This window comes from Benincasa hispida, chromosome 1, assembly GCF_027475165.1.
Source record: "Benincasa hispida cultivar pf3 chromosome 1, pf3_genome.v1.1, whole genome shotgun sequence".
NCBI classification, from domain to species: Eukaryota; Viridiplantae; Streptophyta; class Magnoliopsida; order Cucurbitales; family Cucurbitaceae; genus Benincasa; species Benincasa hispida.
In genome coordinates this window covers 96,037,839-96,055,584 of record NC_143478.1, presented here as the reverse complement: position 1 = coordinate 96,055,584, position 17,746 = coordinate 96,037,839, and the positions used below count along the sequence as shown (strand labels likewise).

General features: G+C 32.3%; 1 protein-coding gene across 1 annotated transcript; it reads left to right on the top strand.

The window, feature by feature from the left end:
* The first annotated feature begins 802 nt into the window (after nt 1-802).
* LOC120082614 (S15/NS1, RNA-binding protein) lies at nt 803-4,743 on the top strand. The gene is made up of 5 exons (XM_039037869.2): nt 803-1,921; nt 2,414-2,496; nt 2,884-2,995; nt 3,118-3,170; nt 4,177-4,743. Exons 1-5 carry the CDS (start codon nt 946-948, stop codon nt 4,318-4,320), a joined length of 1,368 nt encoding a protein of 455 aa, XP_038893797.1. The 5' UTR covers nt 803-945; the 3' UTR covers nt 4,321-4,743.
* Nucleotides 4,744-17,746: the final 13,003 nt, after the last annotated feature.

Sequence of the window (17,746 nt, the reverse complement as noted above, 5' to 3'; positions counted from 1 at the left end):
AAATAAAAAAAGAATTAAAACAGTAGCTAGCTACTGTGTGTGCATATATATATATATATATATATATATTAAAATTATAATAATAATAAAATATTCGGGGGTGGGGGCATGGTCGAGGTCGGGGGTGGGGACCCGTTTTGTGTCCTCGATTTGACCCCATCCTCGGTCAAACCAAGGATTCTCGATTGAAGTGGGAACCTGATCTGTGGGACTTTTGCCAACCCTAGTTTTATCTATAAATTTTTAAAATTACAAATTTAGTTCTTGAGCTTTCAAATCCTTTAGATTACGAAGTTGAATAAATTTGTGCTTATATTAGACATTAGGATCATGTTTATATTGAGGCCATGTTTACCCATTTATAATTAATCATAATGGGTCTCAATCGCAAACATGTTTAGGTATTTTGCAAATGTAATATGATTATGATTGAGGTAAAAATATTTTGCATCTTTTTCTTCCTGACACCTTTACCTCTATCATTTAGGGTCAATCGGTAAAGGTAAAGTGATAGATTCATAATTTACCTATTACTGTAAAGATAGTGTATCCCACGTAATTTTCAAATACAATTAGATTGAGTATCATTTGTTCCTTAATCAAATCAAATTGTGCTTTTTTTTTTTCTTTTTTCTTTTTTGTTAGAGCTCTGAAAGTGGATCTATAGTTCACCACACCATAGAAGGTTTAAAATCTTATTAGAGATAAAATGAAAAGTATTAAAATTTATTATACCCTTTTTAAATTCAGAAATCAAACCAACGCAAATATGAAAAATTTATAAATTAAACTATAAATAACAATATTGGTGTGGGTCGACCCGACCCGGTTTTGATGGGCAACTTCAGAGGTTCATTTCTCAAACCCTAGTCCTGGGCGCCTTCGCCTTCTGCTTCTTCTTCTCTACCAAAACCTCACTCTAAACCTTCTTCAGTTTTTCTTACAATGGCGCTTCAACTCAGCCTCAAACCCAAAAACCCTAAAAGTCTCACCAATCCTTCTCTCATCCACCTCTTCTCAACCAATTCCTCCGCCCCATCTGATCCAAATGACGACACCGCCGATACTTCCACTGCCTCAGCTCAATCTCCCATCTCCTCTTACTTAAGCGATGTCAAAGCCCGCTTCAAACAGCAGCAGCAGCAGCAGCAGCAATCTTCATCTCCATCCACTGTTAGAGGGCCTTCCTCCCCATTCACTTCTCCTCCCAATCGGTCGTCTTCTCCGGCTTCGAAAGCCGCTTCACTTGAAGAAATCAGAAAGAATCTCTCTGAATTTCGCAGCCGATCGTCTGTGCCTCCTCCCTCCGACCTCGGTTCTACACCTTCCTCTTCTGCTTCTTCGTCTTGGCAGCGCGGTATGTCATTTCAAGAGCTTTACAAGAAAAATGTGATGAGAAAGGGCGAGGATGATAATGCACCTGCGGATTCGATGGGAGGTGGCCGTTTCAGGATGTCATACGATTCTATTCGGGAGAGCTTGCGGCAGCCGAGAGCGAGGAAAAATGAACCAAAGACTGGGGATTCATTGTCTTTATCGGCGTTTAAAGACAGCTTGAAATTGAAACCGTCGGACCCGTCGTCCACGCCGGTGCTGGATGGGACAGGGAGATTACCAGCGTCGGTTTTTGGGAAGGAGATGAGTGACAGAAAAGATGGGAAAAACGAGGAAATGAAGACGGAGTTTGTGAAGATGTATAGCTATGGGGAATTGGGGACCAAGTTGAAAGCTCTGAGGCCAGATAAAGCAAAAGGGAAGAATTGGTTTTCATTGACGGAGTTGAATGACAGGTTGGTGAAGCTTAGGACAATGGAGGAGAAGGAGACTGAGGCGAGAATTGGGGGGATTTCATTCCAGGATTTGAGAGCGAGCTTGATTCAGATGAAGATTTCCGATGAGGAAAAGACAAAGAAATCGACAGGTGAGTCGATAAATTTGTGTATGATTATGAATTATAACTAGTTTTCTTTAGAACTTTTTAAAAGAAATCTGCTTGTGTTATTGAAACTAGTCTGGAAGGGGAAGTTGACTAAAAATCTTGCAAAATAAAATAACCCATTTAAACGCTGGAACTTTAACAAGGAAGAATAGAAGCCATCTTAAGTGCATTATTTAGTAAGGAAGCTATGTAGAGCATATAAACTATTAAGGGCTGTTTTTAGTTATTTTTCTAATTCAGAGTTTACAAAATGGAGAGACTGAGATAATATAATCTTCACATGCTTGTACTATTTGGTTTTGTAGAGTAAGTCTATGAATCATCCCTTTCTAATTTAAAATCAAAATCTTCATGATGAAGCATCTCTCTTGGACTTAATTCATTAGAACTGTTATCTTGGTCCTCTTCTGGGTAGTGATGCAGTTTTTCTAGAGTCACTGAAAGTTTGAAATTGTTTCATTTATGGTTGCCCAGTCCAGCGGCTTGATATCTTGGGTCATCTAGTTCGAACACCAAAGCATATGCTACAACCTCCAAAGGAACATCTTGTTGAAAAGGTATGAGATTCCGTTAAGTAATATTGACTAGTTTTAGCTTTCCTTTTAAAACTATCATAGCCCTCGAAAGTAATGGATACTGGACTACGCATATTTGCTTGTCCTATTGTTTGCTACAATTCTAGCTCTCATTTCTTGCTCGACACTTGTTCATTTTTACCTTTTGGATTCATGGTAATGAAAATATGCATTTTTGCCTGTTCTGTTCTTCAAATTGTCTAAGGTAATTGTTTTCCTGATTGTTTTTCCTTTAATGCTTAAAAATAAGCAAGCTCCTGATTTTTAAAGTTGCATTCTTCACGCTGCAGTTTCATTCTGCTTGTTCGTGTTAAAGTTGAACTACTTGACTTTGAATTGTCATTTACTCAAGCCAGTAATTTCATGCAGTATTTCCATCCAGATAACATGTCGTCTGCCGAAAAGATGAAAATTGAGTTAGCAAAAGTTAGAGATGAATTTAAAATGTCAGAGTCAGACTGTGGATCTGCTCAAGTTCAAGGTAAAGATTTTGACAGACATGAGACTGGGAGGTTTCATTTTCATAGTAAAGATTTTGACATGCCTTTTATTTTTATCTCTGATTTAAATAATGCTTAATTTTGTCCTCTGTGTATTCTGCAGTTGCTCAACTTACCACTAAAATCAATCATCTAACTGCCGTCCTGCACAAGAAGGTAAATGAAACCATATTTTACTTTCATCCACTTGTCATTTAAAGTTTTTTTTAAATTAAAAAAAAGGGAAACAAGTAGCCACTTTTCATTGAAAGAATGAATAGAGACTAAGACTCAAAAGTATTAGAACCCCATGAGGGGACCAAGAAATAAAATATACGTAATGCAAAATTAATTTAAGAAGGTAACGTAGAAGTATTTCAATTAAGACAAATATCTTGATAGTTTGGAGAGAGAGCACCATGAAGAGACCTTCAGAAGAGAAGAATCGAATTGATCACCCCACAATAAAGACTTATAGTTAGATTATATGATATTAAATTTGTCTTCACCCATCAATTTAAGTTTTTTGGTCAATCGGTGATTTTAACATGCTATCAGAGCAAGTGGACCAAAGAGATCCTGTAATCAAAACCATGTAATGTTATTTACTCCAATTAATATTGATTTCTAATTTTTTGGTCGTCTTCATATTTCAAGCCCACAAGTGAGGGAGTGTTAGATGATATCATATGAAATTTGCCTTCGCTCATTGGCTTAAACTTATGGGTCAATTGGTGATTTAACATTTATTAGGGAAAATTCTTTGATTGCACCAAACCCTCTGATAATAAAGCCTTCACCGAATTAGCCTATAAAACTTTTGACTTTGATGACGGCTGGACCCACCAATAAATGTTAAGACATTCTTCTTAAATGAATTGGAGAAGACCCACCGAATATTGAAAATAGAAAAAAGTTTCCACCAACATTTTAGGATCATAGTTACTTTTCTTGATTCCATTTTATGTTGTATTGAATTTTCATATATGGTTTTAGGAACCACATCTCTCCCTTACTAATTTACAAAATTCTTTTTGCATCTAATATTTCTGTGCTATCAAATGATTGCTTACTACAGACACGCCATTTGACTTAGATGGTTTCTGAAGTTGTTTTCTTTTTTACCATTTTTGGTCACATCTTCCTCAATCATTAATGTGAAAATTTGGTCAATATGATTCAGGATAAGCATTCTAAGAAAGGTCTTCTTGCAATGGTACAACGGAGGAAAAAGCTACTGAAGTATCTTCGACGAACCGACTGGGAATCTTACTGTATGGTTCTTAATAAACTTGGTCTCCGAGACAACCCAGATTACAAGACCTGAGTTCAGGTGGATCTCTGTTCTTCTCTTGCATACATTTAAATGTCTTTCCTGAGGTTTGCACTGAGTTTTGCTGGAGAGAGTTCTGTAATATTAAAATTTATTTCATTCATATCATCATATCATGAAGAGAGATGTTTTCATCTTGTTGGCATGAAAGGCAAAATGGCATTGGAAGCTTGTAGATGTCAGATAGTTCATTGCTAACGGGAAAGTGCAGAAGTTTCAGTTTTATTTCAATAGAGCAAATCCTGATCTGATATAATACTTTTTTTTTTTTTTTGGAATTCATTCCTTTTTAGCTGCAAAATGAACTGCCCTGTTCCTGCTGGCAAATAATGGATTTGAAAGTAAAGTAGTCTGCAGTTGAACCATTTTCATTTCATTACCTATACTTTTTATACTAAATCTTCCCTTTCTTTTCCAGATTGATTTTTTTTATCTTTGCAATTCATTTTTCACTTCAGTTTGGAAGATGTTCTAACCTTTGATTATTACTTGAAAATCCTTTTAAATTGTAATTCGACTTTATTGTTTATTTAATCCTATATTATTTCTATCTTTGACTAAATTTTACAGTGCATCCATTGATAAGAAGTGATATTCCCCTCTTGGTTTTTCATTAAAAACAATTAAATCGTAACGATATAACAAACTGAATTTGACCTAAATTTTCAATTTTGTAGTAATTGTATCGATTTAGTTCCTCTTTAGAACTATATGGTTGGTCTTTAATGTGAAAATTGTTGTAGGTTTTAATAGAATTTCTTAAATGAGTAGAGGAATAATCAAAATTGACCTCTAATTTTGATGGAATTTATTACTATGGTTTAATTATTACAAAGTTGCTTGGTTTGCCATTTGTATTTCGTTTTATGTTTACAAATTCATTGTATTTGGTAGATATGTGTTTGGTAAACAAACTGAATTTGACTTTTAAAAAATGTTTTCGAATTTTATGATCAAAGCTGCATAAATTTTGAAAACAATGTTTTTATTGTATTCAAATTTTAAATTTTAAAATACATAATTATATTAAATAACGATTATAACATTACATATAATATTTAGGCTTTATTGGAATTATTGTAGTTTTTAAAATAATGGGTGGCAGTTGTGCTTTTAGTAAAATATTAGTGTTTGATAAATTTTAAATTAAACTTGAAAATGTAGGTTGAAGTGTTTGGTAAATAAATACAAAAATATTCTATTTTATATATAATAGCTAAAATAGATGTACAATCAACTTTTTTTAATTTTTTTTTTTGTAATTTAAAATTTTAGATAATTGTTTAGTATGATAAATTTTGTTTATTATAGATTAATTTTTAAATATTAAGGAAAAAATTATTTAAAAAATAATACAGTATACTTTAAAACAAATGATACATTTAACTCATGAAAAGTTAAAAAAAAATAGATTTGATTAGGTGAGAAATATATAAATATATAAAATAGATCATTTTTTAAAAAAATATATCTACGTGATTGTAAGAGAATCTAAAAGCTAATCGAATATTGCTTTTAAAATTCCTATTAACAAATGTGAAATGAACAAGTTTTCAAAAGCGATTTTAATCGATTTAATTTAAATCTGTTTTACCAAATACAAAAATGGTTAAGATTTTTTACAAATGGCTTTTTGACACACCAAATGTAGTCTTAATTGTCTTCATGTAATAATTGTTTATGTTTTGGGTGCTAAGGTGGTAATAGTTGTGGGGGTGCATAGTTAAGTTGGGCTGGGTTGTGAATCTGTGGTGCAATTTTTTTTAATAATCTGAAAACACATTTTTTATGGGTTTTTCTTCATTTTTTTTTTTTGCTTAATTTTTTATTCTACTATTTGACCATGCATGCTTTCCCAAAATCTTGACACTTCGATGAAGATGTTAACTCAATAAATAAAAATATATTTAATACTTTTCTGCATGTAATTACTGCACCACATTTAACTGAGACAAAATACTATTATTTATATAATAAACAATTACAACATACTTTAACGATCATGGAACATACAAGTTGAACATACACAAAAAAATATGATTCGTATAAGTGTCTATTTACATGTTCATAATACACACACATATAAACATAGCCAACAATGAGTTTTTTTTATGTATACAAAAAAAAAAAATATTGTTCCTTAAGATAGTCATGCTAGTCAGTCTTACCAAGTTGACGCAAACGATACTTCTTCGTAGACCGTGGTGGAACTGTTAAGAAACAATTGATCTTTTAGAAGTTTATGACAAATCGGTTCATAAGGATGACCAAATAACTCTCCAAATATCAATTTAGTATAAAAGACGATTATTAAACACTATAAACTAATAATTTCAAATTTATATTTAAAAATACTTGCCAATCTAGTTTTTTTTTTTCCTTTTAGTATATTATCAGTTGAGTTAGTCGTTGGAGATAAACGACGAAGTTGGTGGTTTTGGAGTTGGTCGACGTTGATCGTCATAGGTGTTTGTCATTGGAGTTGTTGTCGAAGATGGTTGTTTGAACCCAAAGTTGATCCCCAAAGTTGGTCGTGTGAAGGTGGTCGTCGAAGTGCAGCAGTGGTAGTCAACAATAGTAGCCAACAGGTGGGGCCATTGAACACATTGGAGGGAGAGAAAGTTGGATTGAGTTGAATTAAGGGGTGTTTAGCGCTCAAGTTGAGTTGGTAATTATTATATGAGAAGTTAGATTATCTGTATTTGGGGTACATAGTTGAGTTGAATTGAGTTGGAATGTCTGTATTTGGAGTGATGAGTTGATTTGAGTCGAAAAGTTTGTGTTAGAGTGCAGGGTTAAGTTGAGGTGAGTTGAATATCTGATGCAGTTTTTCTAAACAAATATGATTTTACTTTCTTATCTTTTTCCTGCTTTAGGAGTAAGTGTAGCACAAAAAGAGGGATTTGGATTATTGACCCAATAAGAAACCACTAACATTTTCCTCGTTGGGGCTTCTAGTACTGACAGCATATCCCACTGAAATAATTAATTGTAGCAGCTCCGACACCTTTTTGATCTTATTAACCAAAGAGATACGACTTTACACTGCTAAGACTCAATTTTTTTTTTTTTTTTTTTTTTTTTTTTTTTTGTAGTAACGCCTAAAATGGATGTGGGCTTAACTAAAGCCCAATACAGGTTGAACTACCTGCGAACTCCTAGGATGAGAAATAGGTCCTTTGTTTTTGGCAGAAATAATAGTTCCATCCTTTGTTGCCCCTCGGTAGTTGTGCGATCAGCACATAAGGGAAGCCAAACCCTGAACAGTGACGCACTTGGGAAATACGAGGGAAAAGAAGGATTTTGAAGAAAGAATTTCGGAAAAAGAATGGAACGAAATCGATACAAGTGGGTAGGTAGAGAATACCTAGGGGCGTGAGACAACTCTCTTTAAAGAACTCGGCAAAATAGCCCCATAACTTCGGGAGAAGTGGCGTCTCCTCACAAAAGGGGTCGTAGTGACCAGGCCCGAGCGACTATTTACCAGGATTATTTTGCTATTTTTTTAATTAGTAATTCTACACATTTTTTTTTAAAAAAAAAGATTAATATACATGCTTAATTTTTTCTCATTCTTAAAACATAACAAATTCCTTACACACATTTGATTCTTTACATTTTACACTAGTACAATGAAATGATTTTCTTTTTTGTGCAAACTCCATTTTTGCAAACATTCTTTTGTTATTAACACTTTTTATGGTAAAGTCTAATTTGCTACTTACAAATAAATAATAATGTCCACAAAAATATTTATGCACATGTAAAAGAAATGCATATAAATGAATAACACTCAAAAGATCACAAATTATTCCTCGACAATTAAACAAAATTTAGATTATAAAAAGTAGACTATGAATTTAAACTAATGAACCTCAAACTAATCATTGGAGAAAAAATGCAATTAGTTTGAACCCTACAAGAAAGATTAAAAAAAAAACTATAGTTATATTATGATGAAGCTAAATGTAAATAAAATTAAAATTAAACATACTACAACATACATTCAAAAGTTCAAAATGAATTAGACCAAAACACCAAAACTTAACGGAGGCAGAATAGAGATGGGTTATAAAAGATGTATAAACCCATATCAATGCTACAACTGATTTCTTATAAAATAAAGGAAAGAAACTATATTTCCTAGCACAAATTTTCTTTTAGTAGCTACCTTTATGAAAGGGATCGAATCCCACAACAAAAGCGAGTGATTGTTTTGCTTTGATTTTGTTTTAACATCACAACACATAAAAGAAGAAATATACATCGATATATAGTAAGTTAAGCATGAAATTAGAGAGAAAAAGGAACATATCTTTGTAGAACCGTTCTTCAAACTTCTTCAGATCTTTACAATTTCTCAAAGAACTGATCTTCCATGAACAGTATAAAGACGCCGTCATTGGATCTTCTCCGATATTCTCTTGACAAGGACCGATTTGTAGGAACAGACTTTTTGAAAGAGGAAAGAAATAATGTTTTGTGAAGAAGAGTTTTCACATAGAACTTTCTCTATCAAATTTTTTTGAGAGAATTGAGAGTGAGAAAGTTATTGAAAGAGTGAAACAAATTACTTCTCTACAATAACCAACACCCTTAAAATAAACTTCCCCATCTCTGAGTACTTGAAGTGGAAATCAATTAAAAGTAACTTCCACTTGCTTTAATTTTGATTAAAATTAAATTAATTTAATTAAAGTAAATAATTAATCCAATTAAGTAATTAATATTTAAATTAAATATCTCGTATTTAATTAATTGTACATTTAAATAATATTTAAATGCACATCTCTCTCGTAACCTATAGTTTTAATATAAATCTTATTCAAACATAACTTTATATTATAATGTATCTATATATATTGTGTCAATTATATAATATACAATTAATATCATTCCCTTATTGAATTTGAACAATTGAAATTCTTTCAAAACTCTAGGTCCTTGTTTACCCGTTATGAGCTAGTAGGGGATCTAATGGACTTACAAATTAGAAGCTCCAATGATTCGACATTAACTAATTACACTTTTTAATTATATTAGTGATCATTCATTAACCGTGTGTCACTCCACTAAAAACTCACAATTGTACTCTTCACACTGTAGAATATTTATGCGTCCATGGATTAACCATTACAATAAGTCGATTCTTCACGAGCAGTTTGTGATGAAAGTTGGGTCAAATTATCATTGTACGCTTATTATTACATCTAACTTCTTAAGTACTATTGATCCCTCTAATGAATAACCTGTTTATGGTCCCACCATAAACTAAGTCTCTCTCGAGCCAGTGAGAGGACGGGTACCCTTTGTTCAATACTCGAAATCAGCACTTAAGGGAACTACTCATCTACTTACCCTAAAGGCGGGAATGAGAGAATTTCATCTTGAGTAGTTATGTTTCCAACTCCCTACTCGGACAAATCCCTAAAATGATAAGCTTATTTAGTCGACGACTTGGGCCACTCTCACCCTATGGATCAAAGGACTGCCCTCATAGACAAGAGTCCATAATTCAATGAGGATTGAGATCGAGTTACATGATTATCCTATGAAATATTATTCTCTTCAATTAACGATGTTACAATGAAAGATTAAGTATTTTGCGATCCGGTCTTATACAAACTAATTGTATAAGATATCCCTCTCCCCCCCACATGTCTTTACACAAACGATTTGTCAAATCGTTTATATCACTTACAACATGTGTACCAATTACAAAGTAGGTTGTATCTATAGTGTTACCAAGATAAGACACCCAGCCTTAATTCATATACTATAGATCATTTAGGTTATTACTTGAAACACGATCCACCTGTTTTCAAGTCTGATGAAATAGCCTTCATTTTTCCTGCAATGGATAACTAATTATTGTATATATAAAATATCAATTATTATATCAAATAACTAATTAACTACGAGGCTTTAGGGCATAAACCCCAACACCTTATATGAATTTAAAAAATGAAAGTCATAAATGGAAAACAAGAAAGTTACAAAAGGATAGCATAATCTTTTTTTTAATCACCTTGTACATATAAACATTGCATTTAACGTAGACAAAATACGATTATTTATATAACAAACAACCATACAATATACTTCCCAATCGTATACGTATGAGTTGAACATGTAAAAAAGATAAAGTTGTCATTTAGGGCCTATTTACATATTCAAAAATAGGGTTGTCACTAAAATCTCGTAGAGGCGGCCTTCACTGAAGTTAGTCCTCTGATGTGAATGTTAATGTGGTTTTTATTAGAGTTGATCATCCAAGGTGGTTTTCACCGGAATTGTCGTCGAAGGTGGTTGCTGAACTCCACGGATAATCTAACATCCCAGATAATTATTATCAACTCAACTCAACTCTATGCGAACAAGACCTCTTAAGATTGAATTGGAGTGAATTAGTATAAATAAGCAACTCAACTCCATAAATATTTAAAGTTTATGAACCAAACATTGAGTTGTTAATCTTTACCAACTCAACCCAATTCATGCTAGTGAGCCAAACACCCATAAATTTTTTTTAATTTAATTCATTTTTTAGATTATAATATATATTATAAATTATATAATATTACAAAATAATAATTGTATAATTTTTTTAAACATAAAACATATTCATGAATATACTAATAATAGTTTATTGTCAAGAGTACCTACAACAAGTTTTATGATTTATAAATAAACACATTTTAATCAATTATTTAAATTATAATTTCTAAACCTACTACCAATCACAAATATGAAAATATAAAATATTGTTGTGAACTTGAAGAGCACAATAAGAATACAAATACCAATAAAATATAATATTAAAATAAATATAATATAATATAATAATAAATTAAATTAAACATAATATATTAAATTAACAAAATATGAAATAAGAAATTTCTCTAAAAGCTCCACTTTCTCCAATTTTCATGGATTTTACCCAATGTGTGTGTCTTTCAAAACCCATCAAATGCCACTATTTATAGGCAATTTGGCAAGTAGGAGGTGGATTATATGGACACTAATAATGTGTAATGTTTAGACATATGGAGAACACTTTAAGAAATGTGGGCATGACACATGGTTAATGGACACTGAGCATGAACATCTAATGGGCATCTATTATCATAATATTTATAATATTCCCCTTTAGATGCCCATTATATATATGAAATATGTCTCATTAATAGGAAAAAATCCAATGAGAAAAAATCCTAGTGAAGGGAAAAGAATACATATTTCATATAATTTAAACTCCTAAAAAGTATATTTACTCCCCCCTCGTGGAAACATCACTTGAGACCTCTGAATCGTCGCATTCTAATGTTGTGCACCAGTTTTTCAAATATTGTGGTAGGTAATGCCTTTGTAAGTAAGTCTGCCAGGTTATCTTTCGAACAAATTTGTTGTACAATGATATCGTCATTTTCTTCAAGATCAAAAGTGTAGAAAAGCTTTGATGAAATATGTTTTGTTCTATCTCCTTTAATATATCCTCCTTTGATTTGGGATATACATGTTGTGTTATCTTCATATAATATTATTGAAAGATTTTTACTAGAAGACAAATCACATGTTCCACAAATTTGCCGAGTCATTGATCTTAGCCATACACATTCTCGGCTAGCCTCGTGAATTGCAAGAATTTCAGCATGATTTGAGGAAGTAGTCGTTATGGTCTGTTTCACTGACTGCCACTATACAACAATTCATCCATATGTGAATAGATAACCTATTTGAGATCTAGCTTTGTAAGGGTCAAATAAATATCCAGAATCTACATAACCAACTTGATCCAAATTTGATTTATTTGAATAAAACAAACTCATATTAATATTGTTCCTCGAAGATAATGGAGTATATGCTTAATTCCATCCAAATGTCTTTTTGTTGGATATGAACTATATCAAGCTAATAAATTTACTGAAAATGCAATATATGGTATTATTAGCAAGATATATAAGTGCACCAATTGTACTAAGATATGGTACTTCAGGATCAAGTAGTTCTACATTATCATCTCGAGATCAAAATATATCTTTCCTAACATCTAATGAACAAACTTCTATTGGAATATTCAATGGATAAAATCTTTTCAAAAAAAATTATGTATAAGTTGACCGATGAACAAATCTATCTGTTAAATGCTCAATTTGCAAACCAAGACAAAATTTTGTTTTTACGGGATCTTTCATCTTAAATTCTTTAAAGCTTTTCAGGAGTTCCAATTATATTTAAATCATCAACATATACAATTATAATAGCAAATCTTGATTGTGATTTCTTTATAAAGACACATGGACATACTGGATTTGTTTGATATCCTTCTTTCAACAAATATCCACTTAGGCGATTGTATCACATTCGTCCTGATTGTTTCTATCCATATAGCAATCTTTGTAACTTTATCGAATACAATTCCCACGAATTTGATTTATATGTTTCAGATACTTTAAATCATTATGGGATTCTCATATAAATATCATTATCAAGATATCCATATAAATATGCTATGACTACATCCATAAGATGGATGCCCATATTTTCATACACGGTCAGACCAATTAAATATCTTAATGTAATCATATCCACCACAGGGGAATACATCTCCTTATAATCAATACCAAGTCTTTGTGAGAAACCTTGTGCAACTAATCTTACTTTATATCTTGTGACTACATTATTTTAATTTATTTTTCTCACAAATACTCATTTGTATTCCACAGGTTTGACACCTTCTGGTGTTCAAACTATTGGTCCAAAAACCTAAGTTTTGAGAGTGAGTTTAATTTTATCTCGATTGTTTCTTTTTTAATTCTGTCTCGATTGTTTCTTTCTACTAAAGTCAATCTTTTCTATGTCGACATTCTTCAATAGATTTTGGTTCAGAATCCTCACTTTCAGATATAATATCAAGAACAACAATATACGCAAAAATATTGCCAATAACTACATTAGTTTGGTTTCATCGTTTTCCTGTCATGACACAGTTTATCAAAATCTCGTTATTATCTTTAGGTATTTCATCTTCCTCACTAGTCATGTCAAGGATTTTCTCATAGGTATTTATATCTTCAACCAAATCTTATTGACTTATTTATTATTTTTCTTTTTCGAGGATTTTTATCTTTGGAACCCACTGGTCTACCATGCTTATGACGTGTTCCAGACTCATTAGTGACAACTTGTTGTATTGGGATATCAATTTTTTATGGAACATTTGCAGTTGGTATATGTAATTTAGTTATTTTCTTTGCACCTATAAATTCATCTAGTAACTAATTTGCTATATTTTGCAAATGAATTATCTTCTATGTAAGAGTTAACGACTAACATGCGGAAGCAATAAAGGATCTTAAGTACTCTAATTAGGTTAATTTCAAAGGAATATGCATAGATCATAAATTAAAGGGTCAGAATCTACAACCTTTATAGTCAAATTCCTTCTTGGTTTTGTTCAAATCTTCTCAAGATCAGTTCGTAAACCACCACAAAAGTCTTTTTGACTATTCTCCAGCCTTAGAATAGGATGGTAGGATCCGGTGAGGGAGAGAAATTGTATAAAGGTTTAAGAGAGAATTAGGTTTAAGGTTCATCAAACAATCTCAAGAGAGTTAAATTTCATAGAACTGTTTCTTTAAAGGAAAAAACATGCAAATCGTGTAATTTTTTAGTTAATGAAAATTTGACACTCAAAATTCCATTAACTCTAAGTGGGACGAACACCTAGAAACAATATGTTAATCAAAACAACAAAAATAGATTTTTTCCACTAAGTCAACCTTGGATTTTCCCACAAAGTTAGTCAAATGATCAAAGTTTGACTCTCAAAGTCCATAGTCAATATTTTGACTTTTTTACTCTTAAAGTCAATAGCTACATTTTGACTTTATCTCAATTTTGGCCTAGTCAAAAATTTTTATTTTCAATCCAATTTTGACATCTTCAATTTAAAATTAATTTAAACAATTAATTAAATAATTTAATTAATTAAAAACACACTAATCCTGATCAATCCTGATTAACCGTTTTGTAATCCCTAGCTATTTAGAAAATTTTGATATTCAAATCTTATTTAAATATCTTTTTTCTCTTTACATATGTTTAATTCATAATTAAACATTAGGTTAAATATATCAGATATATTTAACATTAACTCCAAAAATCGAATTCGAAAACTTCAAACTCGTTCGTCACACTATTCTAAGGTTTAGTCTGATATGAGCTAGTAGAGGGACCTAATAGACCTCAAATCATGAGCTCCAACGATCCGAGATTAACCAGCTAAACTCTTTAACCTAATTAACCAACATTTGTTAACTACTAGGTCACTCCATTAAAGCCCAGTAGTTGCACTCCTCTCACCATAGATATATTTCTGTAACTTGGTATAATCATAATCAGTAAGTCAGCCCTTCATATGTTGTTCATAATAACAGCTGGGTCAAAAGTTGTTTTACCTCCAAGATTACATTTTGCTCCTTAAGTCCCACTGATCCTCTAATGAACAATTAGTTTGTGATTCAATCATCAAATCGGATCCCTCTCGAGCCAATAAGAGGTTGGGGCTTCTTGTTCAAGACCCGGAGTCAGTACTTAAGGGAACAACCTCTCTCTATCTCTAAAAGCAGGTAGGAGGGATTTCTGCTTTGCAACCTATATCCCCAGCTATCTACCCAGTCTTACCCTTAAAATGAGGGGCTTATTGAGCCCGTGCTGTTGAGCCAACCCTTACCCATGCAAATCTAAGAATAATATTGAATAAACAGGAGTTCATAGTTAGCTTGGGATTAAGGTCGAGTTATCTAGGTCGTCGCTATGAAGTAGTCAGTATTAAATAGTAAACAATGTTATAAAGTAAGAGTGACTTATTTTTTTGTCTGATCTTATACAAACTCTTTGCACAGGATGTCTTGACTCACATGTCTCCACATGAACGGTTTAGGATCACGTCATTTGTACTAAATACAAAGTAGACCGCATCTAATAGTGTCTCCAGAATAAGGTACCCAACCTTATCCATATATTATAGACCATTTAAATTATTTACTCAAACTTGATCCATTTTTGTCGCTACATAAAGTCAAAGTATTCATGTTATAGCTTGGGGTTTGTTAATTTATTGGATTTGGACTATTAAACGTGCTATTTACATGTTCAATAACAACATTATTGAATAAACCTTAATAACAACTTTATTGAAAACAAAATAAGTTTAAAGATTACAAATTGCAAGTTTTAGGACATACGACCCAACATTCTGAACTTCAGGTTCATATTTATCTATATGTGGATCTAAATGAGGCAATACTAATGCATTCCATGTAATTTCTTTTTCCAACTTCTTAATTTCTCCCCCTAATGCTGGAAAATTTGTATCATTAAAATGACAATCAGCAAATCATGAAGTAAATACATCACCCGTCAAGGGTTGGGTACCTTATTCTGGTAACACCATTGGATGCGGCCTACTCTGTAGTTGTTACAAAGAATTGTAAAGTGCTACATACGACGTGATCCTATTCGTACATGTTATGAAATGAGGGGTGGAGGTGTCCTATGCAATGAGTTTGCATAAGATCTGGATCAAGAAATAAGTCACTCTTACTTTATAATGTTGTTTACTGTTTAAGACTGACTATTTCACCTAGATGACCTAGATAACCTGATCTTAATCCTGAGCTAACTATGAACTCCTGTTTATTCGAGATTGTCCTTAGATTTGCATAGTTGAGGGTTGGCTCAACAGTGCCGGCTCAATAAGACTCCCATTTCAGGGGTAAGACTGGATAGATAGCTGGGGACATAGAGTGCAAGACGGAGTTCACGCCTATTCGATTTAGGGATAGGAGAAAGATTGTTCTCTCAAGTACTGAATCCAGGTCTTGAACAAGGGGCCCCACCCTCTCACTGGGCGGAAAGAGTTTGGTTTGGTGATTGGATCACAAACCAGTTGTTCATTAGAGGATCAATAGGGACTTGAGGAATAAGACGTAATCTCGGGGGTAAAACAGATATTTGACCCAGCCGTTATTACGAACAACTTGTGAAGGGTCGACTTACTGATTATGGTTAAATCATATGGACATAATATATCTATAGTGAGGGGAGTGCAACTATGGATTTTAGTGGAATGACCCATTAGTTAATGAATGGAGATTAATCTGGTCTAATGAGTTTAGTCAATTAATCTTCAATCGTTGGAGCCCATGATCTGTAGGTCCGCGAGGTCCCCCTACTAGCTCGTAACAGACTAGCTCTAGAATAGCGTGATAAGTTAATTTGAAACGTTCAAATTAGAATTAAGGGAATTAGTAATTATATGAGATATAATTATGTTTAATTTTATAATTAAACGGTATAGGAGAATTTATATATTTAAATATGATTTAAATATATAAAGATGGATATGTGTTAAAATTAATTTAATATTTGATATTAAATTGATTAAGTTTTATTAATTAATTAATTTATGAAATTAATTAATTTTTTATTTTTAAAATCAAATAGATTTATTAAATCAAATTTTGATTTTTAGATAAAATTGAAAAAGAAAACAAAACACATTTAAATGGAAAAATGGATTTTTCCATTATCCATTACTTAACTAGCTCACTTATGAAACAACTATTTGACCTTGTCTTCTCCAAGCATGAGCTGTAATACATGCAACTCTTCTCTTTGCATGTTGATCTACAATATAATGAGAAGATTGGAGTGAAAAACAGGGATGCATTTAAAAGGTTTTTTAGAGAAAAACCGGTTTGAAGAAAGGTTCTTCAACCTTGTTGTAGCAGTGAGCTTTTCTCCTTCATCCCTTGATTCAAACTTGTTTTGAGTCCCACAACTCAATATAGAGCACCAAGAGAATAGTGGGGAAGATCTTGAGGTGGTCTACAATAAGATATAGAGAAGATTGCAGCTGGAGATTGAGCTTTGAAGAAGTTCTTCAAGAGGTATGTCTTGAAACCCATTTTTCTGCAGAAGCATGCTTTATATTATACCAAAATTAGTGAATTTGAATGCTTAGATGATCCTTGTTCTTCCACTGCATTTGATACAATCCTACAGATCTATCTTAGTACGTTGTGATGGAGCAATTGGAACATATATTGCACATCAAAAAATTCTCAGATGGGAAATATCTGGCTCATGGCCATAAGCTAATTGTAATGGTACGTACTTATGATAAGATACTGGCCTAATGCGTACAAGTGAAGCTGCATGCAAAATAGCAAGTCCCCATACAGATGTAGGAAGCTTAACTCTTATAAACAATGGTCTAGCAATTAACTGCAAACATTTTATGAATGATTCTGCTAAACCATTATGTGTATGAACATGAGCTACAGGATGTTCAACACTTATCCCAATTAACATATGATAATTATCAAAAGCTTGGGATGTAAATTCACCAGCA

Coding starts and splice junctions, on each gene's coding strand:
- LOC120082614 (XM_039037869.2), top strand. CDS start 946: ATGGCGCTTCAACTCAGCCTCAAACCCAAAAACCCTAAAAGTCTCACC. Junction 1,922..2,413: donor AAAGACAAAGAAATCGACAG/GTGAGTCGATAA, acceptor ATGGTTGCCCAG/TCCAGCGGCTTGATATCTTG. Junction 2,497..2,883: donor AGGAACATCTTGTTGAAAAG/GTATGAGATTCC, acceptor AATTTCATGCAG/TATTTCCATCCAGATAACAT.